Source organism: Cibotium barometz, chromosome 39 (assembly GCF_041138505.1).
Source record: "Cibotium barometz isolate CiBa-2024 chromosome 39, ASM4113850v1, whole genome shotgun sequence".
Lineage (NCBI taxonomy): Eukaryota > Viridiplantae > Streptophyta > Polypodiopsida > Cyatheales > Cibotiaceae > Cibotium > Cibotium barometz.
The window spans coordinates 11,686,676-11,713,850 of NC_141084.1; the positions used below are offsets into that span (position 1 = coordinate 11,686,676).

The 27,175-nt window shown below is 45.6% G+C and overlaps 1 protein-coding gene across 2 annotated transcripts in view; it reads left to right on the forward strand.

The window, feature by feature from the left end:
• The window catches only part of LOC147615725 (succinate dehydrogenase subunit 6, mitochondrial-like), a 38,018-nt gene extending 13,887 nt beyond the window's left edge, over positions 1–24,131 (forward strand). For both annotated transcript variants that reach the window (XM_086778304.1, XM_086778305.1), the window contains exon 3: positions 23,591–24,131. In XM_086778304.1, coding sequence (XP_086634430.1) covers positions 23,591–23,745 — 155 coding nt within the window. In that variant the 3' untranslated portion in view covers positions 23,746–24,131. The remainder of the gene's footprint in view (positions 1–23,590) is intronic.
• Positions 24,132–27,175: the final 3,044 nt, after the last annotated feature.

Sequence of the window (27,175 nt, forward strand, 5' to 3'; positions counted from 1 at the left end):
CTTGTATTGGTCATTTCTACGAGGCCCTGCTTTAGCATAACTAGCAAACATCATTTAAGTCTTTTCTAGCATTTTTATGAGTCTTTTTAGGCTATTTATGGCTCATGACTGTTGTCGGCCTGCTGCAACTGGCGGACTTGCTCATATGAGAGATATATAAGGGTTCACACCCTTCACCTCATATCTCATCTCACTTTTGCATATTTGCTGGAGGTCATTGGCTGTTGGAACAGTCTCTTATGCTTTTAAGCACCTATGGGCTTCATTTTCAGCAATAAACATCTGTCTACAGCCTTCTAGAGTTTGTACATGGGCCTACAACCTGTGTTTTCTCTATCTTTCATGGTATTAGAGCCAAATCTGTCCTATAGGCAGGAAAGTGCTGCGTTTTTCTTCTTGGAGAAGAGGCTTCCTCAAGAGTGCTGCGTTTTCTGCAACAACTGAAGCCTGGGATTGCTGCGTTTTTTGCTGTTGGAGACTGAGGCCTTCTTCTAGGTGCTGAGGGTAGGGTTCCTGAAAGATTTGCTTTCTCTATTTCTGTTTCCCAACCTCCCTCCCTTTATTCTTTCTCTTCTCTCGCTATGCACAGCTTGAGAGCACAGCTTGAGAGGAGGCTATTTGCTGTTTTTTTTTACAGCCCTCTTGCTTCAGAGAAGGTTTATTGTCAGAGGACATGGCGTCATGAGATTTCTCTATTGTTGTTGTTTCCCAGGAGGTTCCTCTTCCCAATCTTTCTTCTCTAAGTTTCTCTCATCGAGTTCTTGCTCCCACCCCTAGCCATATACCATCCTACACTCCTCCCCAAGTCAGTGACTCCATGAAGCTTACATCAACCAACTATCATACATGGTCTTTCTACACTCAGTTATTGCTGGAAGGAGCCGGTGTGTGGATGTCCATCTCCACACCTCACTTGGTGGACCCTACTTTGAGAAGCATATTGGATGCTCGGGCCCGTCTTATCATCATCCACTGCTTGAATCCGTCTATATTGGTACAATTTGTCTCTATCGAGAGTAATGCTCATCAGATGTGGACGGAGATCCATAGGATGTATGGGAGAGTTTCAACAGTGAAGATTGCCAAACTGGAGTCAGATTTGAAGAAGATTACGATCAAGGAGTCAGATAACATGGTCGAGAAGATTGGAGGGTTCACCTGTATCAAGTTGCAGCTTGAGAAGTATGGGAGCACAATCAACAATCCAATCCATAAGCTTCTTGGAAAATTGCCTGCCTTCTTTGATTCTTTTAGGGATCATATTTACTTCCGTGATCCTCTCCCCCCTTTTGAGGAAGTCGTGAGTTATCTCCATGACAAGTGCATACTTCGCGGAGAAGGCAAGTCAGAGTATGCTTTTGTTGCCCAGGACAAGGGAAAAGGCAAAGGTGAAGGAATAAAAGGAAACTCGAACAACAACAAAAACAAAGGCAAAGGCAAGGGTAAACATGATTCAAAGGAGTCCAAGGACAAAAGCAATGAGTGTGATTACTGTGGAGGAGAGGTCATACTGAGACGTGTTGCTTTGCTTGTTGCGATAGCTCTTGAGTAGCCAAAGCCAAGTATAAAGCCTAGGATGCTTCCAAAGACTACACCAAAGACAAGGGCAAGGACAAAGTTTTAGAGGAGGGGTCTCCAAAGTGGCATACATGGAAGTCACAGATTCATCCACTTCTTCACAGGATTCACTCCTTGTGATCATAGAGGTGACTTCTCGAGAAGAGGTCAGTGACACACGTGAAGCAGTAGAATGGGTTGGTGATAGTGGTGCTTCTGCCCACATGATCAATCAAGCATAGTGGTGCTTCTGCCCACATGATCAATCAAGCCTATATCCTGGGGGACTACCAGACTCTCTTCTTCAATTTGCATCAGCGACAACTCCTTGCTTCCTGTCATTGGTGTTGGTAATCTTTCTTTGGGTTCCTCTGCCACCTTACATGATGTTTTATATGTACCATGGATTTCCAAAATTTGTTTTCAGTGTACAAAGCTTCTCAGAAGGGTATTTTGATGATGAGGTCATTGAAGTGATCGACAAGAAGACTCTCTCGGTTGTTGCCAATGGAGTCCATGATGGGGGTCTCTATAAGATCACCAACTTTACTTCCCAGCTCACTTGCGCGGACTACCATATTCACGGCTTTTCTCTCCCTTGATGGCTTTGGTTTCTGAGGCAAATACTTCTCTGTGACATTCACGCTTCGGTCATGTACCCATTGCTGCCTTAGTGAAGTTCCATTCTCAGTAGGTTGTCAACGTTGTTGGGGTAAAGGCGTTATGCCCCCCTTATAGTGTGTACAAGCCCATAAGTTATAGTACATAGTACACTTAGTACTTTTAATGTACTAAGTGCACTATGTGTACTAGTGCAATATACATGTGTGATAGGGGAGTCACACACTCATGCTTTTTGGTGAGTTGACTTATCCCCACAACTCTCTCTCTCTCTCTCTCTCCCTTGCTTCTCTGTGTATGTCTCCCATGAATGAACTCTAACCCGGACTGTTTTTTCCCCATCAACTGGTATCAGAGCTTTGGTCACCAGGTTCCCCTCCCTCTCATCAAGAATTGTTTGCCCTTTTGCTAGTCGTTTGCTCATTCTGTGAGTCGCCTTTTTGCTGGTCGCCTTTGTGCAGCACTGGCTACTGGTCGACTGTGTGACCAGTCGCAGGCAGGTGGGTGGAGAGAAGCAGCAGCGTGGGCAGGCTCATCCACGCTGCCCAGCAGGCGAATCCACGCTGCCCAGTAGCAGCAGCTGTGCGCATAACCACAAGGCAGCGTGTAGCGTGGCTGAGGCAACGAGCGAAGGCGCCAGCGCTAAGCGTCCACCTCAGGCAAACAAGGCGCCGGCTGTGCGAACTAGGCGGAGGTCGAGTGTGAGCAGTCGAGCGGATACACAATCGAGCTGCAAGCGCTACCAGGCGGGCGTTGCATCACAACACAGGCGAAAGCAGCCAGGCGTGTTAATCATCAGCGCGTGGCCCAAAGCCGCCCTCGCTTCAGCCATCCGTTGCCACCACTGACGTGCACCACCGTACGTGTTCGCTCGTTGAACTCTGCCGTGACTGGTTATTCCAAAAGAAACGCAGAGAAGGGTCCTTCAAGACCGCTGGACTGGAGTCGCAGAGCTGAATGAAAGCCTTCAGCTGCGCGATCTTGCCTGCAACACCTTCGAGCAGGGATCCTCAAGCTGTAGCAGTGTAGTCGGTCTGCATCAATACAGCACCAGCATATTCATCACGCCCCCCCCCCCTCCTGCAACAGAAATCAATCTGCAAATCAGAGAAATTCAGAATTTCATAGGTACTTGCCTTTAATTTTTACGAATTTCTTATCAATTAAATCAATTGAGCAGGTACAGGTGCCCAATTGCTCAATTTTTGAGCAAAATTGGCAAAATTGGGTGACATTGGTCACAATCAGGATAAATTTGCAGCAAATTGGTCAAATCAGGATCAATTTGCAGGAAATTGGATGTCGAAATTTGGGGCTTTTGATGTAATTGTGCAATTAAGCACTCATACATGCTGTATGATGTGAAAAATCGCACATTTGGGCAAAATTGCAGCAAATTGCAGTGCAAATCAAGGGGCTTTTGTGCCGATTTGGTTGATTTGCATGCAGGCAATCGCATTTGATGCTGTGGATAATGTGTTGATGCCTTACAAGCACTCAATGTGCCTGTAAATCAAGGGGCTTTCATGTATTGGATGTATATGTGGCCAGGGGAAAGCATCGTGAACACTCTGGATGCCTTCATGTGCGTCAATGTACCATGTATGATCAGCAATTGATCTTAAATCAAGGGGCTTTTCAAGTTTGTATGCTTGTTGAGCTTGGCAAAGCAGCAGGCGAGACTTTTATGCCTTGAATCCTCAAAAATCAGCTTGCAGTCAAGGGGCTTTTGCCCAATTTCTGTTCGGGACTGTTGTATGCAGTGTACAGGACTGTAAAAGTCTGATTTTCACTCATTTGGACAGCCAGGAGAGCATTTATTGCTATTGTACCTGCTGGTACAGATTTGGCACAGCTTTGTGCATGTTTTGGCATGGCTGTACACTATTTTGAGTGACCAAAAGGTTCAATTTCAGCTGCTGAAATTGCCGGTACAGGTTTGGTACATCATTGGTGAGCACTTGGTACTGCTGTACAGTACTTTGGAAGGGCAAAAGAGCACATTTAAGGTGCTGTCCAAAATCTGCAGCAACCAGATTTTGGTGTTTTCATCACATAAAGTGGGAGAAAAGTTGCATTCTTGCTTCCGCAGTGGGAGATAAAGCTTGGGAGAATAACTGTGAGCACTTTGTGTGCTTTGGGTGCAGTGTTTGCACATTTTGCAGGGAGTCAGGCATTGACAGGTTGCATTTTGCTATGGCAACCACAGGTGAGAGCTCTTCATTGCTTCACATCAAGAAGCTTGAAGGCTCGCATAACTATGATATTTGGCAAACCCAGTGCTACAATGTGTTGCTCCAGAAAAAGCAGCACAAGCCTATCAAAGAAAGGGGTGTGATTCCCGCTTCTCTTACTGCTGAAGAGTGGGAAGATATGGATGAGCTGGCAAGATCTACTATCATGTTGTCTGTGTCAGACTCATTACTTTTCAGCATTCGTGAAGAGAAGACAGCTTGGGGAATGTGGCAGAGATTGCAGGACTTGTATGCCCAACAAAGTGCCTCAAGCAAAGTGTATTGGTTGAAGAAACTCATAGGTCTTCAGATGAAGGAAGGGGCATCTATGACAGCCCATCTCAATGAGTTTAATGGTATTGTCAGCCAAGTTATTAATCAAAAATTGGCAATGGACGATGAGTTCAAAGCCACTTTTTTGTTATGCACTTTGCCAGAGAGTTGGGACACATTCAGGACAGCCACTAGCAATTCGAATGCTATGCTGTCATATGCAGATGTTGAGGGTGCTCTTCTTCAAGAAGAGATGAACAGGAAGAACAACTCTGTTGGAAAGTCCAATGCAATGAATGCACGTGGGAGATCCCAGCAAAGGGGGGAAAGCCAAGAACGGGGAAGGAGCAAGTCTCGCTCCAAAAAGGATTTGGAATGCCATTATTGTGGCAAGAAGGGACACATTAAAAAGCAATGCTACAAATGGAAAAATGATCAAAAAGAAAAGGGAAAAGGCAAAGACAAAGACAAGGATGAAGCCAAAGATGTAAAGCCAAAGGGCAAAAGTGGAGTCAAGATTGAAGAAATCAATGTGTCACATGCAGGTGGCTGTCATGGCCCTGTGAAAATGTAGCAGGACAAGTGTGTGCATGGTGGTTGCAGAGTCAGAATATTTTATGATTCACATGGGGGGTGCCCGGACAGTGTTTAAGATGTGTGGACATCCCTAGGTGTGAAGGGGGAACATTAAAACATTAAGTTTTAATGTTTATTAAAGTTGCCCCTAGGCCTTAGTGGCCCTAGGGAACTTTTAAAGTTTGGGGGCCCTAGGAGTTTTATGGGGAGGAGGCCACTCCACTTTTGGAGTGAGTGCTTCTCTCTCCTCCCCCTCTCTCTAGCTTTTGGGAAAGGAATCGTGGAGGAGCCCTCATGCGCTTGTGTACATGCGTGGAGAAGCTGAAGAGAAGAGCCGACTGCAGATTTGCTGTGTGCTGAAGCTGATTTTCTGAGTAGAATCAGCCGTACAGCACTGTACGGCCAGAAACTGGGCACTCTCTTTCTCTCTCTTTCTTCTCTGTTGCTGGCGGCGCACAGAGCTGCTGCTGGAAACTCTGCGCAGAAGCTCTGTACAGGCTGTACAGCCTGTTTTCCAGCCCAAACCCTACTGTACGACTGCCGTACAGTGTACGGGCAGTCAGGTACAGCAAGTACAGGTGCAGGCGGCGTTTTTCTGGGTGCTGGACAGACCTGTGCAGACCTGTGTATGCTGATTCAGGCTGGTACAGAAGTGGACAGCAGGCTGTTTATGCTAGTACAACGCCTGGCACGTATCCCGAGGCGGTACAGACGGGTACTGTGCTGATTTTCAGATCTGTACTTTACAAGGACAGCATAGGAGTGAGCATCAGGAGGAAGATACAGGCAAGTGCAAGCACATGTGTGAAGCAGGATTGTGGATTCAAGTGCCTGCAGGCACAGATTAGTGCTGTTGCTTCCTCCAGTGTTGTTTCACGAGCTGAACTTGGTAAGCCTTGACTCTGTTCATCTATCTTTCTTTCTATTGCTTGATGTCTGCTACAGGTATGTGTTATCTGGCTCCTTGTGAGAGGAGGAGTATGGCAGATTGACAAGGGATTAAGACAGGGATTGAACAGCATATGTATGTTTGAGCTGAGAAGATGTATCATGCTCTTGAGTTAAGCCAGATGTATGCCCATGGCTGGCCTGCTTTGTGAACTTGGCTGATCAGAGGGAGGCACAGTGTGTTGCTTGAGGACACAGATCTGTGTGCATAGATCCTCTGTGCTGAGAAGGATTTGTGGGCAGTCAGATTGGACTTACAGGTGTAAACTCTTGGCTGGTTTTTGTGTTGTACTCAGCCATACATATTATTTTAATGGAATAAAGAAATACCGCAAGGGGCGCCAAGCTTTGGGGCCAACAGGTGTCGCTGTGTAGTGGACGGGTGATTGCTCCTACCGCACTCTGGTTTTCTATCAGAGGCCGGTTTCAAGGTTCCGTTGCCGGGACCAATCATCAACTTTCTGAAGGGGGTGAGCTTGTGGTTGCTTTGGAGAAAGCCATCGCTGAAAATTCAGCAATCATGTCTGATACAGAGGAAGAGTACTTCTATCAAGAAGAAGAAGAGCAAGAGACTTCTCCTGAAAGAGATGTATCTGAGGATATTTTTGCAGGAGAACAGGCTGCAGATGTTGAGCCTTATGAGGATGTAACACAGCCAGAAGATGTGCATGGTAAAGAGGATGATGATGCTCGGTTCAAAGATCGCTTGGCTAGTGTTATGGATACTTTTATGCAGCTCACACAGAGTGAGAGATTTGCTGAATTTTTGAGATCTCGCTCAGAGCCCCGCACAGAGCCCCAGAAAAAGAAGAAGGAGGTTCGTTCAAAGAAGGAAAACAAACAGGGGGAGCTAGAGTGCTCCTGCAAATAGTACACGGACACCGATTGGCCCCAAATCGCAGTGGCGCCCCTTGCGGTATTTCTTTAATTGATTATAAGAGCTTTGATTACAATATAAGGCTGGGAACTCAGCCGTCCCAGTAGAACTCCTGAAGCCTGCAAAGAACCTGCATCTGGCTTCTTGTCCACACGGCATCCACAAACAAGTCCAGCCATTGTTCATATCAAAAGACTCTCTCACATTGAGTCTGCATACAGAAGCTTTCTCCCATAATCAAGGCTGCCACAACCATCCATAGCCTCTCACACTATGAACAGCATCACACCCTGACACATCCAGTGCTCCTGCATCACAACACAGTCTCCCAAACTGTCTCTCAAAAGAGAACTCGCATCACAGCACATCATACCATACAGTTGACACACCTGTACAAACCCTCTCTACCTTCCAAGGGTACTATCCATCTCTGTCATGGATTCCCTGACCCCTGTCTTGTCAGTAGCAAGGCTGTACCAAACATGTGTCCACTCCTGTACCTTCTGCCTGCATGTGACCTATCTCCTGGAGAAACCCAAATACATGTTTCCTCGAGAAACCTATGACCTGTTTCCACATGAAACCCTTAGGCCTGTTTCCCCTTTGAAACTCCTGTTTCCATACATCAAGTTGCCTGTTCCCTCATGAAACATCTGGCAACATAGAGATGCCCATAGCTGTAGGTCTCTCTGTTCCTTTCTAGCAGGAAGAAAACAATCTGCTCCATGAGCACGCAGCCATGCGAGCTTGCATCACTCCCATGCCAAGAAACATAACCAAATGACCTGTGCCTGCAGCCAAAGACCCAAGCACATAGCTGAATTTGCATCCAAGCAAAAACAGCCCATAAACTGTCCCAAAACAGTCCCGAATCAAAGCAAAGAGAAACTGAAAGTTCCATCAGATGAACGCCATCGACATGATGTCTATGTTCATGGAAATCCAGCCCTCCTTTCTATATCAGCTGTCGTACAACAGTCGCCTATATCGGCTGTACCTGTCCGTACAAATATGCCTGCAGCAACTCTGTTCAAAGCAACTTCTGTCAGCCCTGTTGCAAAGAGGGAAAAGCCTTTGTGTGCTGTGTGCTGCAGCCTGACTGTGCGCTTAGAGAGAGAAAAACCAGCCAGCATTGCTGCCCAACTGTGCGCCTGGAGAGAGAGAGAATCAGCCAGCATCGCTGCCCATCCAGCCTACTATTTTTCCACGATCCCCAGGACCTGCATGCAGTCCAGCCGCCAGCTCTTTACACCTCCAACAGCCCTGTAGCTGCCTGCGCACAAAGAGACCTTGCAGCCTGCACCAGCCCTGTCCTTAACAGACACCTGGGAGAGAGAAAGAGTACAACGTGCTCTCTTGTGTACCCTGCCGAACAGCCCCTCTTCAGCGAAAAAGCACACACACATCTAGAGATAGGCGCCTCCTTTTGCCTGGCAGCCCCTCCTCTTTCCCAAAAAGCACACGTGGCCCCAAAATAGCTTATGGGCCACGTTTTTCTTTAATGATGGGCTTTAAAACTTTTGAAGGTTTTTAAGCCTTTGTCCCCACCAAAACCCTTTGTCCCCATGGGTTATGAGAGACTTTAATAACTTGGCCCCCTTCACACTTGGGGTTATCCACACATGGGCTTCCATCTTCACTCCCACCTGATGCCATTCACACTGTCCACCATGTCCCCGTGCACATCTGCATCTTGTCCAGAGAAAAACACAGGGTCGTGACATACCCCCCTCTTGAAAAATGGCAAGCGTCCTCGATTGCACTCAATGGCACAGTAAAGCATCTCATGAGCAAAGACTCCCATATGGCAAAAACAATGGCCTTCCAATGCATCTGGATGATAGAACAATCATCCTGCACAATAAGCCACACTGTCCTCTTGCTTGTTCCTTCAGAACCTACAGCAAAAGTCTAAAACCAAATGGAAACACGTTAACTGTGTTAGCCAAAAACAAAACCATGCATCATTCTACATATGGCAAACATATGCATGACACATATATGCATTCGCAAACAATATGCTCCTCAAGATGCTCTACCTACTCCAAAGTATCAGTCTAAGGGCTGCTCGCAAGCCTTACGCCCATGGGCATCTCGCAGGACCCACGACTGAAGGTAAAACATGAGCATATGCAAGCACTCAATGCATCCTGCACTGTGAGCTTTTTGGTAAAAAAGAGGGACTGTTGGGCAGAAAAAGCAGGAGGCGCCTATCTTTTGGTGTGGGGTGTGCTTTTCCAGTCAGGCTGCTCATCTGGATATACTGGCGGCTGTTGCTGAAGACTATGTGGGGCTGTTTTCTGTAAGCTGAGTGCTGTAACAGGCCGTACAGCAGCCGTATAGTGCTGTACGATTGCAGGTACTGCTGAGTACAGGTGGCGCAGAGCTATGGGACAGAGGCAGCCATAACAGGCGATTGACAACAGGTGGCTGCAGGTTCAGATACAGGCCGTACAACTCTGTACGACAGCCGTACAGTGTACGGACAGGGCTGACAGAAGTTGCTTTGAACAGAGTTGCTACAGGCGCAAGTGAATAGCTCCTTAGGCATGCGTTTTGGAGACTAAAGGGCTGGCTGCTGTGCTGTGCTACAGAACAGAGACACAGGCCCCCTTTCTCTCTCTCTCTCCCTCTGCTGAAAAGTAGACAAGAGCTGGTTTCTTTGGACACAAAGGTGGACAAGGGCTGGATTTCCATGAACATAGACATCATGTCGATGGCGTTCATCTGATGGAACTTTCAGCTTCTCTTTGCTTTGGATTCAGGACTGTTTTGGGACAGTTTACGTGCTGTTTTTGTGTGGCTGCAAATTCAGCTATGTGTGCTTGGGTTTTTGGCTACAGGCACAGGTCTTTTGGTTATGTTTCTTGGCATGGGAGTGTTGCAAGCTCGCATGGCTGCGTGCTCATGAAGCAGATTGTTTTCTTCCTGCTAGAAAGGAACAGTGGGACCTACAGTTATGGGCATCTCTATGTTGCCAGATGTTTCATGAGGGAACAGGTAACTAGATGTATGGAAACAGGACAGAAGTTTCAAAGGGAAACAGGCCTAAGGGTTTCATGTGGAAACAGGTCGTAGGTTTTCTCGAAGAGACATGTTTTTGGGTTTCTCCAGGAGATAGGTCACATGCAGGCAGAAGGTACAAGAGTGGACACATGTTTGGTACAGCCTTGCTACTGATAGGACAAGGGACAGGGAATCCATGACAGAGATGGATAGTACCCTTGGAAGGTAGAGAGGGTTTGTACGGGTGTGTCAGCTGTATGGTATGCTGTGCTGTGATGCGAGTTCTCTTTTGAGAGACAGTTTGGGAGTCTGTGTTATGATACAGAAGCACTGGATGTGTCAGGGTGTGATGCTGTTCATAGTGTGAGAGGCTATGGATGGTTGTGGCAGCCTTGATCATGGGAGAAAGCTTCTGTATGCAGACTCAATGTGAGAAGAGTCTTTCGATGTGAACAATGGCTGGACTTATTTGTGGATGCCGTGTGGAAAAGAAGCCAAATGCAGGTTCTTTGCAGGCTTCAGGAGTTTTGGGAAGCTCTACTCCCAGTGACTTCTTATCGTGCCGTGCCATTATCTGAGCAGGTAGAGAAGTATTGTTGTGGGCTGCCCAAGGAGGTACGAGATTATTGTATAAAGACAAGAGTAACGAACATGTCACAGATGATTGAAAATGCTATGACAGCTAATGCGTTACTCACAGGTGGTTCTTCTGGGTTTAAAGGCAGTAAGAAATTGGGCAAGAAAGCTGAAAAATTTGGGCATGCTTCTCGTGATACTAAAGGGTCTTCAGAGACAAAGTATAAGAAGTTGCCAATGCCCAAGAGGACTTCTGAGGAAAGACAGGCTTTGAGAGATGCTCAAAAGTGTTTTTACTGTACTGAAGAGGGGCATATGTCATTCAATTGTCCCAAGAGAACGTCCAAGAAGGACCCTGACAATAAAGGAGAGCCCAAGCCAAAGAAACCAAAGCCTTCTGCAGGCTTAGTTCCTGATCTTGTGGGGGAGCAGCTAAGTGGTGAAGCTACAGAGTTGTGCAGGGCATGGGGCAAAGTGAGAGATCAGAATGCTTTGATCTTCTTTGACACAGGTGCTAGAGCCAACTTCATTTCACCAGATTTGGCTGGCCGATTGGGGATTCGCGCAGAGGAGATGGGGCCGTTACATGAGGCAAATATGGCTTGTCCAGGGTATGCAGAACCCGTTACTCCTATCATTGGGAAGCTTCGGCTTCACTTGCAGGGTTATGTGGACAGCGAGGAGTTCTTCATCATGCCTTTGGATGGCTGTGATGTTTTGTTGGGGATGCCATGGTGCCACAGGGTACATGCGGTGGTGGATACTTACAACAGGAAAATTACTCTGACTCATAGAGGGAAAGAGCATGTATTGGATGTAAAACTCAAAGGGGAATCTGTTCCTATTGTATCCGCTTCGGCGATTTCATCAGTAATGAAAAAGCATCTTTCCGCGTACTTGATTTATGTAAAGGATGCACAGGATGATGAGTCTAAGTCTAATTTGTCAATGTTAGATAAGGACAGGGCTGATTTCTTAAGTGGGTTTCAAGACTGTTTTTCCGAGTCATTGCCAGGAGAATTACCTCCTGAGAGGCTAGAAGATCATGCCATAGATCTGATTCCTGGTAGTACTCCACCGAATAGACCGCCGTATCGTGTTAGTGCAGCCCAACAGGAAGAGATTATGAGTCAGGTGCAGGAGCTATTGAATAAGGGGTTGATTCAGCCTAGCTCATCACCCTTTTGCTCACCTGTGCTCTTAGTGCAGAAGAAGGATGGTTCTTGGCGCATGTGTATTGATTACAGGGCGCTGAACAAGAATACCATCAAGAATCGATTCCCCATACCGAGGATCGATGACATCTTGGACCGCTTACAGGGCTCCACAGTTTTTAGTCGTATTGATTTGAAAAGCGGGTATCATCAGATACGCATTAGACCCGAGGATGTGCATAAGACAGCATTCCGAACCACGTTTGGGTTGTATGAGTTCTTGGTTATGCCCTTTGGTTTAACAAATGCGCCTGCCACATTTAACAGAATGATGGACAGGATTTTCAGACCTCATAGAGAGTTTGTGGGCACATTCTTTGATGATATGATTGTGCATTCACGAACTGAGGAAGAGCATAGAAGGCATTTGGCCATTGTGTTTGCAGAACTCAGAAACCATAGATTGGTGGTTAATGGCAAGAAGAGTGAGTTCTTTTTGCAGGAGATACATTTCTTGGGGCATATTGTGTCTGGTCATGGAGTCCGTATGGATCCAGCAAAGGTGGAAGCAATACTTAATTGGCCAGCTTTGAGGACCGTGCATGATGTACGCAGCTTTCTAGGATTGTGTTCCTATTACAGGCGTTACATACGGCACTTTGCTGAAATTGCTTCACCTCTTCATGCTTTGACGAAGAAAGCAACTCCGTTTAGATGGGCTGATCGGGAAATTACAGCATTCAAAAAGCTCAAAGAAAAGCTTACTTCGGACCCAGTATTGGTGTTACCGGATCTCCGAAAGGCTTTTGTTGTCCAGTGTGATGCATGTGGAAGTAGCATTGGTGCAGTTCTCATGCAAGAGGGACATGTGATAGCCTATGAGAGTAGAGTTTTGCAAGATGCTGAGAAGCATTTACAGGTGTATGAGAAAGAGATGTTGGCTGTAATTCACGCTCTTTCTACATGGAAACACTACTTGCTTGGGGCTGATTTCACTGTGCAGACAGATCATCAGACCTTGCGATATTTCCTCACGCAGACTAAGCTTTCAGAGAAGCATATGCGTTGGGCAAACTTTTTGTCCATGTTTCACTTCCAGATTGTGCATGTGGAAGGCAAAAAGAATGTAGTGGCAGATGCTTTGTCACGCAAGCCACAGGTTTCTGCTGTTTCACTTGCTTATCATCATGAGCTTGATGAAATGAAAGAGCAGTATGCCCATGATGAGGATTTTGAAAGGTTGTATGATCAGATGTCTGAGGGTCAGCGGCATGAGCATTACACTCTCAGAGATGGGTTTTTATTGATGCATGGCAGACTGTGTGTTACCAGGCCATTGCGACTCAAGGTTATGATTGAAAGTCATGCTCCACCGTATGCAGGTCATAGAGGTATTGACGCCACGGTCAAAGCAGTGGAGACTTTCTTTTATTGGCCAACCTTGAGAAGAGATGTTGATGCCTTTGTGAGGCAATGCATCATATGTCAGAAGGTAAAGTTTGACCGTCAGAAGACACCAGGGTTATTACAGCCTTTACCTATTCCGGATAGACCTTGGGAGAGCATTGCCATGGATTTTGTGTTTGATCTTCCACGGACACAAACGGGAAATGATGGCATCTGGACTATCATATGCAGGTTCAGTAAGCAGGCACATTTCATTCCCGCGAGGAAGACAATTAAAGTGGATCATATGGTGAAGTTGTTCATGGCGAACATCTTCAAGTATCATGGCTTGCCTACGTCTATCATTAGTGACCGTGATCCACGGATGACGAGTTTGTTTTGGCGAGGGTTGTTTGACAACATGGGTACAACTCTCAAGTTTTCATCGTCATTTCATCCACAGACAGATGGTCAGTCAGAAGAGGCTAACTCTACAGTGTTGGATCTTCTCAAGTGTTATGTGTCAGAGCACAAGCAACAATGGGAAAAGTATCTTCCTCTAGTGGAGTTTGCATATAACAACACTGTACATAGCTCGACAGGCAAGGCGCCTTTTGAGATTGTAGAAGGAGGGAAGAAGGTACCACCCATTTTGCATACAAAGGATAAGATCTTTGAGGCTGATCAGTATGTGGAGAGCTTGGATGAAGCTTATCGGAGAGTTAAGTTGGCCCTCCAGAAAACTCAGCAGAAGCAAAAGAAAGCCGCAGACCGTCACAGACGTGATTTACAGTTTGCATTGGGTGATTGGGTTCTTTTGCGTTTTGAAAAGACTAGACTCAAGAAGATGAAGGGTAAAGAGCGCTTATTCCCTAAATTGAGCATGAGATATTATGGGCCTTTTCAGGTTTTGGAAAAGATTGGTGAGGTAACCTATCGTTTGAAGTTACCAGATCACTGGAGGATTCACAATGCTTTTCACGTGAGTCTTCTTAGACCTTTCCGTGGGGATGTGCCTGAGGATGTATCAGATGAGGCTCAGCCGGAAGTTGAGGAACTTGATGAGGTTCTGATTCCAGAGCAGATACTGGCACATAAAGAAAGGAAGGTACGAGGTAAAGTTTCCCGTCGCTATCTTGTGAAGTTCAAGAACTATTCACCGATGGATGCGAAGTGGATGGAGGAAGGTGACTTAACAGATTCACCTCAGGTTTTGCAGCTTTATCTCGATGCCTTTGAGTTAGAGCCGACTCTTATTGTGGCTCATTCAGGTTCAGCAGAGCATGGGTCTGGAGCATTACCTGATGCTCAAGAGGGGGGTAGCACCTCCACTCCCTTGATACAGACAGGCTCAGATGACATCTAGAGGTCGCTTGGTGCAGATTTTATCTCATCCGAAGGTACTGAGGCTGACAGTACATCTGTTTATGGGACTTCTATGATATATGTGTACTAGTCACATGGAGATTATTGTGGATATGTATGGTTCACAGTGGTATACAACTTGGACTATTATTATGCCATTGCTTTGCAGTGAATGATGATACATGTGTATGGCTCAGAGAGATTGGGACGCTGATCTTGCCATATTGTATATTTCACTTTGGATATTTTGATGCATCACCAGAATGCAATCGAGGACGCTTGCCATCTTTCAAGAGGGGGGTAGGTCATGGCCCTGTGAAAATGTAGCAGGACAAGTGTGTGCATGGTGGTTGCAGAGTCAGAATATTTTATGATTCACATGGGGGGTGCCCGGACAGTGTTTAAGATGTGTGGACATCCCTAGGTGTGAAGGGGGAACATTAAAACATTAAGTTTTAATGTTTATTAAAGTTGCCCCTAGGCCTTAGTGGCCCTAGGGAACTTTTAAAGTTTGGGGGCCCTAGGATTTTTATGGGGAGGAGGCCACTCCACTTTTGGAGTGAGTGCTTCTCTCTCCTCCCCCTCTCTCTAGCTTTTGGGAAAGGAATCGTGGAGGAGCCCTCATGCGCTTGTGTACATGCGTGGAGAAGCTGAAGAGAAGAGCCGACTGCAGATTTGCTGTGTGCTGAAGCTGATTTTCTGAGTAGAATCAGCCGTACAGCACTGTACGGCCAGAAACTGGGCACTCTCTTTCTCTCTCTTTCTTCTCTGTTGCTGGCGGCGCACAGAGCTGCTGCTGGAAACTCTGCGCAGAAGCTCTGTACAGGCTGTACAGCCTGTTTTCCAGCCCAAGCCCTACTGTACGACTGCCGTACAGTGTACGGGCAGTCAGGTACAGCAAGTACAGGTGCAGGCGGCGTTTTTCTGGGTGCTGGACAGACCTGTGCAGACCTGTGTATGCTGATTCAGGCTGGTACAGAAGTGGACAGCAGGCTGTTTATGCTAGTACAACGCTTGGCACGTATCCCGAGGCGGTACAGACGGGTACTGTGCTGATTTTCAGATCTGTACTTTACAAGGACAGCATAGGAGTGAGCATCAGGAGGAAGATACAGGCAAGTGCAAGCACATGTGTGAAGCAGGATTGTGGATTCAAGTGCCTGCAGGCACAGATTAGTGCTGTTGCTTCCTCCAGTGTTGTTTCACGAGCTGAACTTGGTAAGCCTTGACTCTGTTCATCTATCTTTCTTTCTATTGCTTGATGTCTGCTACAGGTATGTGTTATCTGGCTCCTTGTGAGAGGAGGAGTATGGCAGATTGACAAGGGATTAAGACAGGGATTGAACAGCATATGTATGTTTGAGCTGAGAAGATGTATCATGCTCTTGAGTTAAGCCAGATGTATGCCCATGGCTGGCCTGCTTTGTGAACTTGGCTGATCAGAGGGAGGCACAGTGTGTTGCTTGAGGACACAGATCTGTGTGCATAGATCCTCTGTGCTGAGAAGGATTTGTGGGCAGTCAGATTGGACTTACAGGTGTAAACTCTTGGCTGGTTTTTGTGTTGTACTCAGCCATACATATTATTTTAATGGAATAAAGAAATACCGCAAGGGGCGCCAAGCTTTGGGGCCAACAGGTGTCGCTGTGTATTCAGATTTGGGCACTCTAGCTCCAATCTGTGTTTTGTTTCTCATCTAGACTACAAGTGGACGGGTGATTGCTCCTACCGCACTCTGGTTTTCTATCAGAGGCCGGTTTCAGTGGTAGTGAGGATGAGGTCCTATTTACTTCTTCACTTGATGCCCATTCACTTCTTACAGGTGGTCATGGTATGCACTCATGGATCATTGATTCAGGTGCCTCCTTTCATGTCACAGGTTGCAGAGACTTGTTTGTCAGGTACACTGCTGGCAATGAAGGAGTGGTTTATTTGGGTGATAACCATGCATGCAAAATTCTTGGCAGAGGCGATGTGAGGCTTGTGTTTTCAGATGGCTCACAGCTTATGCTCCATGATGTCAGGCATGTGCCTGAGATCAAGAAGAATCTGCTTTCTACTGGACAGCTTGATGATGCTGATTATGTTACCACATTTGGTAGTGGAAAGTGGAAGATTAGTAAGGGCTCACTGGTTGTTGCCAGAGGCTCTAAGGTGGACACTCTTTACTTCATGCATGCAGGTGTTTGTCACCATGCTAATGTAAATGCAACCGAGCTGCCGGAAATTTCTATGTGGCATAGCCGGTTGGGACACATGAGTGTCAAGGGAATGGAGCGATTGTCTCGTTTGGGTTACTTGCCTTCTCTAAAGTTTTCAAGTTTTCAGTTTTGTGAGCATTGTATATATGGTAGGCAACTACAGTGCCCCCACAAGAAAGCTCTTGGACAGAAAGATGCTCAGTTAGAGCTTGTGCATACAGATGTATGTGAGATGCCTCAGCTTTCTTTGGGAGGGGCAAAATATTTTGTGTCTTTTATAGATGATGCCACACGCAAGGTGTGGGTTTATCCTCTTCGTTTGAAGAGTGATACATTCTCAGTGTTTGAGAAGTTTGTTGCTCTTGTTGAGAATCAAACTGGCAAAACACTGAAAGCTTTGCGTTCCGACAATGGTGGAGAGTACATGTCCAAACAGTTTCAGGACTTTTGTGATGCTAAAGGCATCAAGAGGGAGCTCTCTACTCCTTATGATCCTCCACAAAATGGGACAGCAGAGAGGATGAACAGGACCATACAGGAGAAGGTCCGTTCTATGTTGTCACATGCTGCATTACCTCATGGTTTTTGGGCTGAAGCTGTTATGACAGCCGTTCACCTTATAAACAGGTCACCTAACACGAGGCTTGGTGGGAAAGTGCCAGAAGAAGTATGGACAGGGAAGCCTCCGTCATACAAGCACTTGAGAGTGTTTGGTTGCGTTGCGTACGTGCACATACGCAGGGAAATGCGCACCAAACTTGATCCCAAGTCTCACAAATGCATATTCCTAGGATATGGTGACAGAGGTGAAATGGGGTATAGACTTTGGGATCCCATAAATAGAAAGATCATACGCAGCAATGATGTCATTTTTGATGAAACATGCATGTATAAGGAGCCTGCAAGGCAACAGGAGCCTGGCAGAGTCATCTTTGATGATGATGGACATCATGGACAACAACAAAGGGCTGTAAATCAGCCATTATAGCAGCAAAACCAGCCCTTAAATGGTGCTGAAAATGGTCCAAATGGATAGCCAGAGATGGCAGAAGATATCCCTATGGATATACCACAGTTGGAGGAGATACCGGGCATGATATTTCAGCCTTATGGCATGGAACAGGAGCCACCAATGGGTGATATGCAGGCTGGACAGCAACCTGCAAATGATGGTCATTGGGTACGGAGGTCCACTAGACCCTCCAGAGCCCCTGACAGGTTTGTTCCAGGGGTTGACTACTTGATGCTCACTGACTGTGGGGAGCCCTCATGTTATAAGGAGGCTTTACAGAGGGCAGACAAGGCTCTTTGGGAGCGTGCCATGAAGTCAGAGATGGAATCTCTGCACAAAAATGGAACATGGAAGTTGGTGCCTTTGCCTGCAGGCAAGAAGGTTTTGCCATGCAAGTGGGTTTACAGGCTCAAAGTTGCACCAGATGCAAAGCCAAGATACAAAGCCAGGTTAGTGGCTAAGGGCTTCAAGCAGGAATATGGTGTGGACTTTGATGAGATCTTCTCTCCAGTGGTCAAAATGACCACACTTAGAGCTGTGTTGGCTTTGGTTGCGCATGATGATCTGGACTTGATTCAGATGGATGTGAAGACTGCTTTTCTTCACGGTGATCTCCATGAGGAGATATATATGCAGCAGCCAGAGGGTTATACAGTAAGTGGAAAGGAGAAACTTGTATGCAAGCTGAAAAAGAGTCTTTATGGGCTCAAACAGGCACCAAGAGAATGGTATCATAAATTTGATACATTCATGAAATCTCAGAAATTCAGGAGAAGTGACATAGATCACTGCTTGTACACCAAGAAAGCTTTGGATGGCAGTCTCTTGATTCTCATTTTGTATGTTGATGATATGTTGATTGCCGGGAAATCTCGTAAAGAGATGGATGCCTTGAAGCAGAGGCTGCATCAAACCTTTGATATGAAGGATTTGGGTGATGCAAATCACATCTTGGGTATGCGGATACTTCGGGACAGAAATCAGCATGTGTTGTATTTGTCTCAGAAGGAATACATTGGCAAAGTCTTGCAGAGGTTCAATATGGACGGGGGGAAGAAAGCTAGTACTCCTTTGCCTCCATATGTGAAACTCAGTGCTATGGACAGCCCACAGTCCGATAGTGACAGGGCTGATATGGCCAAGATTCCGTATGCTTCAGCTTGTGGCAGTCTCATGTATGCCATGGTTGCTACTAGGCCGGACATTGCATTTGCAGTGGGAGTGGATTCTAGATACATGGCCAACCCTGGCAAGAAGCATTGGGAAGCAGTGAAAGGTGTCATGAGATACGTGAAGGGCACACAGGATTTGTGCATTTGCTTTGGCAAACAGGATGCATTAGTGCATGGTTACACGGATTCGGATTATGCCGGTCATCCAGATAACCGGAAGTCTACTACCGGTTATGTCTTTACATTCACAGGAGGTGCTGTGTCATGGATATCCAGGGTGCAGAAGTGCATTGCCTTATCTACTACAGAGGCCGAGTATATTGCAGCCACAGAGGCTTGCAAGGAGGCATTATGGCTATCTCGGTTAGTGGTTGATTTGGGTTATACAGGGGATATTCCATTGTTGCATTGTGACAGTCAGAGTGCCATCCAGTTGGCAAAGAACCCTGTCTTTCATGCAAAGACGAAGCATGTGGATGTGAAGTATCACTTCATCAGAGAGGTGATAGAGAACAAGCAAATTCAGCTTGTTAAGATTCACACGGATGACAACCCGGCTGATCTGTTGACGAAGAGTTTGCCTCCGGAGCGGTTTGCTCATTGCAGACACTTGATGGGCATTGGATGAGGCCAGTTTTCAGCCTTGATATGGCCTTGTATATTATCATGTACATGCTGATTTTTTCTTTTCCTTTACTTAAGGGCACTTTGCCTTTAAGTGGGAGGTTGTTGGGGTAAAGGCGTTATGCCCACCCTTATAGTGTGTACAAGCCCATAAGTTATAGTACATAGTACACTTAGTACTTTTAATGTACTAAGTGCACTATGTGTACTAGTGCAATATACATGTGTGATAGGGGAGTCACACACTCATGCTTTTTGGTGAGTTGACTTATCCCCACAACTCTCTCTCTCTCTCTCTCCCTTGCTTCTCTGTGTATGTCTCCCATGAATGAACTCTAACCCGGACTGTTTTTTCCCCATCAAACGGACTACCTCAGCCGAAGTCTCTTTCACATATTTGCTCATCCTGCATGATGCGCAAGCATCATCGAGATGCATTTCCAGAGTGCTCAATATTTTCTTCTTCTTGTGGATGATTTCATGCAAAGCCTAGGTATGTTTTTTGGCTCGCAAGTCAGATGCTTTTGTGTCATGTGCACAGTGTGTATCTACCGTGTGCTACACGCATGCAAGACTAGTTTCGAAGCTTGGGGAAGCTTGGAACTAGGCAGGCTGATTGACAAGTTGAGTTAGGGAAATACTAACGGGCGGGCACCCAAGTATGGACGGGCGGGCGCCCAAGTGTGGACGCCCGATGACCGGCCAAGAGCCTATAAAAGGATGACCAAGGTTAGTTATTGTATTATAGAGATTCTCGCGAGTTTGTGAGAGCTCTATGGTCTTGGAGCCTGGATCTAGTGCAGACGTGCACCTGCTTTACGTAGCCGAGGCCGACAGCAGTCTCGAGGCCCGCGAGGGCAGCTTCCTGGCGGTATGGAACGTCACGAGGAGGAGATTGGTCGGTACGTCATCCTAGTTAGCTCAGCTCGTGGCTCGGTGGGGACAGCCAAGACTGTGGGCTCGCCCACGGCTGTCATGGTTGGGAGGTGAGTTAAGCCTACATCCCCTTGCTTGTTTGTTTGTTCGTTTGTTTGCAGGATTCGAGTTTCGAACCAAGATCGATCACGAGGGGATCCGTGGGGATTTGACAGTGGTATCAGAGCATACCTCATGAACGAGCAAGTCGGTAGGTAGAGAAGATGAGGTTGAAGAACGGTTTGTGTTTAAAAAGCTTGCTGTTTTTTCTGTGCATACTGCAGTTTTCAAAAATAGTATATGTTTTCTTCATCAAAGACACCCATGTTGATGGGAGATGGTAGTGTAGTAGGGTTGATTGCTTTGCAAAGAAGAGGCATGTTTGTTGTGTATACGCATAAACCGCAGGGAGAGAAACAGGAAAAAAAAAAGCATGTTTGCTTTTCGTTGCTTTTTGGCGCAAGAGAGAGAGAGCGTTTGTGTGAACGATGCACTGGCGGCTGGCAGGTTGTGCGCTGGTGAATTTTGCAGGCGGTGGTTACCGGCGGCTGGAGGCGCCTAAGGCTAGGCGGCCAAGCAACCAGGCCAGGCCGGCGCCTAGGCTAGGCATGGCGGGCGCCCAAGCCACGTGGCCTTGTGGCCAGGCTAGCGCAGCCACGCCGGCAGGCGCCCAGGCCACGCCGGCAGGCGCCCAGGCCCATGCTGCCGTGCTGCCCAGGCCTACGCGGACTGGCACAGGCGTCGAAGGTACTTGCAGACAGGCGTCGGCAGTGCAACACTCGACGCCAGTATCCGCCGAACGAAAAGCATGCGCCGGCAGCTCACCGACGGGCGAATCCAGGGGGAGAAAAAAAAACCTAAGGAAAGCTTACGTTTTTTTTAGCTTTCGGTTTTTTTTTTTGGAGTTTAAAATTTTTAAGTTTTAAAAGAACCCCCTCTCTAAGGTTTCCAAGGTGTTTATTTTTTTTAAGACTTTAGAATATATATATATATATATATATATATACATACATATATATATATATATATACATACATATATATATATATATATACATACATATATATATATATATATATATACATACATATATATATATATATATATACATATATATATATATATATATACATATATATATATATATATATACATATACATATATATATATATATATATATACATATATATATATATATATATACATGTGTGTGTATATATATATATATATTTACAGGTTAAAAATAACAAATGTAAAACATTGGACGAGGCCATTCATTCAGCTCGTATCTATGATGATACGATGGTCTCTTTCAAGTCAAAACCCGTTATCGAGGAGGGGAACAAGCATAAAAGAAAGTTCTCCGCACCTATGGCTAACACGACTGAAGGCAAGTCTTCGGACCAACCTTCGAAGAATTCAAGTTCGACACCAGCGAAGAAGAAACGACTCCTTAGGGCTTTAAAGCTCAAGAAGGAAGGACGTTGTTTTATCTGCGAAGAAAAAGGACACATGCGTAACGAGTGTCCGAAGCAAAAGGGTACCAAGTCAAACGCAGGACCCAAGCCAAAGGCAGCTAACCAGTTGTCTTTGACAGGTAAGTCAATTACTGTACTTTCTCGTCCTAGTACTTGTTCTGATTGTCTGTTCAATTCTAAGGTATTTGGCATGCATGATCTTCTCCGAGTTTATGGAGAAGTGAATGGCCATAAAATTCACATTCTTTTAGACCCTGGCAGTTCGCATAACTTTGTTAACTACAAACTTGTGCAGAAATTGAGTCTTGATACGACACTCAGCGACCATACCTATGAGGTACGCCTGCTTGCGGGAAGGCAAGTTTGGGATCGCAAGGTTGAGATGCTTCCAATCCAGATTCAGGACTACAAAGACACTCTGGAATGCTATGTTATGCATCTGAAAAATGTAGACTTGTTATTAGGGATTGAGTGGTTTAAGACTCTTGACGTCCAGATAGATTGGTCTAGTCATATTTTTCTTTTCAGCATAGGGACACCAAGTATAGTATTTTAGGTGATTGTATCCATCTCTCTCAGGGACCCCTTGTAAATACAATTGATTTTGGAAATATAATGGATTCTTCTTTGTATACCGCTTTCCATTGTGTCTTGATTACACTTTCTTCTTTTCTCATCCCTTCCTTGGATGTGAATGAATTAAGTGTGTTTGAAAGCAAAGAATTACAGAAGATACTTGATTCGTTTCAAGATGTATTTCCTAAGGAATTGCCATCGGGTTTACCACCTGAACGGGCAGTAGATCATCGTATTGACTTGATCCCTGGTGCTCATCCTGTGAGTATTCCAGTGTTAGGCCACTTGTCTCACTTTGGTCCCACTTTCTTGCCACACATCCCAATCTAAGAGATGGGTCTTCCATAAACTTTATCTCTAAAAATATCCCATAGCCCACTTGTCATAGGTACTTTGGCAACTCTTGGTATTTGCTCAATTCTGGACGTAATGATGCAAACAGAATTTCCATCAGAGCCAAGCCAAAAATAGTAACGCCCCTAGATTTTAGGAGTGTGATCCTTTGTATTCCTGGATAATCCCCCATTCCCAAGGCTTTTATTTTCCAAATATTTAGACGTCCTGGAGTCCACCAGACCCCTTTCACCCCTTTCATATTGGGAAATGTCTAGGCTGGGGACACAAACGCAGCAAGAACAATCTCATGTGGCACTGATGGCTCATTCCTGATCATGAGAGAGAGAGAGAGAGAGAGGGGGGGGGGATTCAGCTTAGCTTTTTATGGTTCTAGCTCTAAAGTAAGGAACTTGCAGAGACGGTTCTTAATTTATCTATTCATAGGCATGGCACTTGAATGCCTGAGAGCTCAAAACTGATTTCGAAAAAGAAATACGGACTAGTTTTTGTAAAGTTTTTTCTTTAGTTTGCCGCCCAAGGTCTTTTCAACCTAATTTTGGAGTATGCTGGGCAGGGGTTTGTTCAGAGTGCCTGTTGGTATTTATGCAAAGGGTGTTACTTGTTGATCTTTAGAATTGAAAGTCTAAGTTACAATGAGCCCTAGTTTTCTGATTTTTGGTATCTATCTATTTTTTTTGTCAGGAGCGTTCCTCTCTCTTTTAGCGGGGTCAGCAGTTGGATGGTGTCTTGGACAAGAGGGTGCAACTGTTGCTTATGGGCTCCACAAATTTGATTGCATGGATACAAATCTGAAGTTCTTGGACTGGTGGAAGGAGAAGACGGAGGGTTCTCAGTGAAGAGGAGCTTTGAAGACTAGTTGTTTTGAGTGCAACCTGCATAAAGAACTCGTTCATGATTTCTAAGTGAAAATTCTGAAGGGTTTTACAAAATAACCTTTTAGGGATAACTTGCTTTTAACTTTGTTTATGCTCTTTTTAGTATCTGTAGACAAATGGGAATCATAATTGCCAGTGACCAAATTCTTGCTATTGGAGGTTGTATGTAGGTCTGTCTTAAGGCTGGATACACAAGTTTAACTGCCCATGCGATGGTGGGGCAGGAAGTTGGACGGCAAGGTTACCCATCCATCCCTGAGACGGGGGGACTGGATGGGCAGGGGTTTGCTTATGCGGCCTAAATAGTTCTGTATCTTGTTTTTTGAAGTATCAATTTCTTTTCTGAATGTATTGATGGTAGAGGAGTTAGAGATTTAATTTAAGGTGAGAGGACAAAGAAGGATTGTCTGATCCATTGGTGAAAGGGTGGGTGAGTGAGTATTGGTTGTCTTATTGCAGTGACATGTGGTGGCTTGGGTATCATGGTTGAGAAGAACCCTTATACACTGTCATGAATGTTCTTTTAGGCTCGTTTATGTATAGTGGTGCCTGTCAGCAAAAGGAGCATCCAGGCTGTGTGGCTTTCTGATAGATGAGCAATTGTACCCATCCATCACCTGCCAATTTAGTTTTGGTCTTTAACTGAAATGGTTTTTTGAGGGCTGGATATTTTGATTGTCATTGATCAAATCAGTGAATTGAGTTTGACAATATGATCGTGTCTTAGTTTTGGTCTTTAGCTCAAATGGCGTTTTACATGACATCATGATTGTGTAAATATAAAAACAGTGGATCGAATCTGAAATCAACAGCTGAGCTAACAAGTATGCCTGAAAAAGTTGAAAGCATGGATGGGGCACTCTTTTCTGAAGATAGTACATATCGATTGCATATTTGCTATTGAAGGCTATCTAGGAAAGCTCACATGTGAACAGGGTGCCCACAGGTGTTTGTTGTTAGGACTTTGAAGCAAGTAGGCTCGTGAAATTAATACTGAAGCTGGGCGCTTTAGAACTTTAGTCTTGAGAGGCATTGAGTATTTAATTGTAAAGTAAGGTTGTAAGTGGTGATACGAATGTTGAAATTTCTTTTTGGCACATAGCACAAGAGATATGAGGTTGTATGTAAAGAATCTCTCTCTCTCTCTCTCTCTCTCTCTCTCTCTCTCTCTCTCCCCCCCCCCCCCCCCCCAAAAAAAAAAAAACATCCTAGTGATAGGGGAACTCCAGGTAGAAATGGAAGCCCTAAAGGCTACCACTAGGACCATACAGTGGAAGAAGGGGGCCTGAATATACAGGAGGGTATAAGAGCAGACTTATTGTAGCCTTCAGGATGCAGGAGAGCAGCCCTTCATCATCAAATTCATTGACGCTACCTATAGGCATATGCCTTCTTAGACGATGGCTGCCCTCAAGGGCATACAAGTGTACATGGGGGATGATCTCACCTAAGCATAGGTGGCATACTAGCGTGAGGTGATGGTTACAGTTCATGAGGCCCGTAGGGCAGGCAAGTGGGCTATCTACAGAGATGGTGGCGTCATTAGGATTGAGAGCTGATCAAAATATGGATGCGGGGTCTACGAGACCAAACACTTGCGGTTAGTAGTATGGAAGTGCAATGGCACCTTGTGGTTAAATCTAGGAGGTTTGAGTGAGATTCACATGCAAGGATTTCATTTTTTTATACAAAGACTTGTCAGAGCTCAGAGTTGCACATGATTGATGGGATGCCCCAATGGCCCTCCTTTGATGCCCTCACCTCCTCCCCTTGGAGGTACTAGCACCATGGACAACTTGATGGGATCTTCCTCTTGGGCATACCTTCTCCCTGACCCACGCTCCTTTGAAGGTGACTATGCCTACCTCTCTTTCACTCTTACTTGCACACCACCATTCCTCCCCGCCACCACCCCCTATCTCACATTACACCTAGGTCCATTTTGTTCAGGAGCTTCACCCTATTTACTTTGATCATATCTATTGCCAGGATGTTGATCCTATTGTCCTCCTACCCGCCCTTGCATCACAACTCACCACCATACTCTAGGATGTCAATCCTACTATCTTCCTACACGACCTCACATCACAACTCACCACCATACTCCACATATCTACCGCCAACTCCAGGATGTCGATTCTATTGTCCTCCTACTTGTCCTCACATCACAGCTCACCACCATACTCCACATATCTACCACTTCTTTCATCTGTGTGCGGTTGGTCGTCTATCACTTACACCAAGGCTGAGGTAGATACAATGTTGAGAACCCCAAAATTCTAGGATTACATGAGAGGCATGTTGCTATAAGAAGGGAATTTAGGAGCAGCAGCGTTGGATGATGGTGTAAACACAATCGTAGAAACTATCCTAATACCACTTGACCCAAGGGTACATATAAATCGACATGCTGGAGCCATAAGAGGCCGAGGTAAGGGAGGGATAGACACACCAAGGGAGCCAATGAGAGTAGGATCTCATATGGGAGTCACAACACCCACATATCTATTAAGGATGACCGAAGAAATAGAAAGGGGGGTTGATAGGGAATTAGGTACTGCACGAGTGCCACAAAGAGCAACACCAGTCAATCCCAATCATGTGGCAAGATTAATGTCATAATTCTTAAGTGATGGTGGCGATTCCATACAACACTTGGAGATATTCTTAAGTGATGGTGGCGATTTCATAATTCTTAAGTGATGGTGGCGATTCCATACAACACTTGGAGATATTCGAATTGGTGTTTAAGGCTTGTGGACTGATCAGTGAGACAGACAAAAATATTTGTGTTTTCCTTTACACTAGAAGGGAAGGCACATGATTGGTATCGATTGCTTAAGTCAGATGACAGGATTACTTTCGCACGACCTAAGAGTACTACCATAGCTCCATAGCATGCATCGGGTCGAATAAGCATGACAACCTCGGAGAAACGAATAAAGGATATAGCACTGCACTCCTAGATAAGATAAAACTAAAAGAGGTAAGGGATGTATCCCCACAAACCAACTCCAGGATGTCGATTCTATTGTCCTCCTACTTGTCCTCACATCATAGCTCACCACCATACTCCACATATCTACCACTTCTTTCATCTGTGTGCGGTTGGTCGTCTATTGCCAAGACCCCTTGTGGTTCGATGTTGTAGAACTGTTGGTATGAAGACGAATGCCGAGCCACATGCTTTCGTCTTAAGCATGAGGTACGGATTAGGCAAATCACAAAGCGCCAAGCACAATGGATTTCTCAACGCTTCACCCAAAGCAAGAAATCAGAGTTCTATGCTTGGAAAGAGGATGAGTGGTTACCGACTCTTGTTAGGGCTGAACTGTAAAGAGGCTTGGAGGAAACTTCGAGAATATTGCCCGCCGTTGGCACTACTATGCAT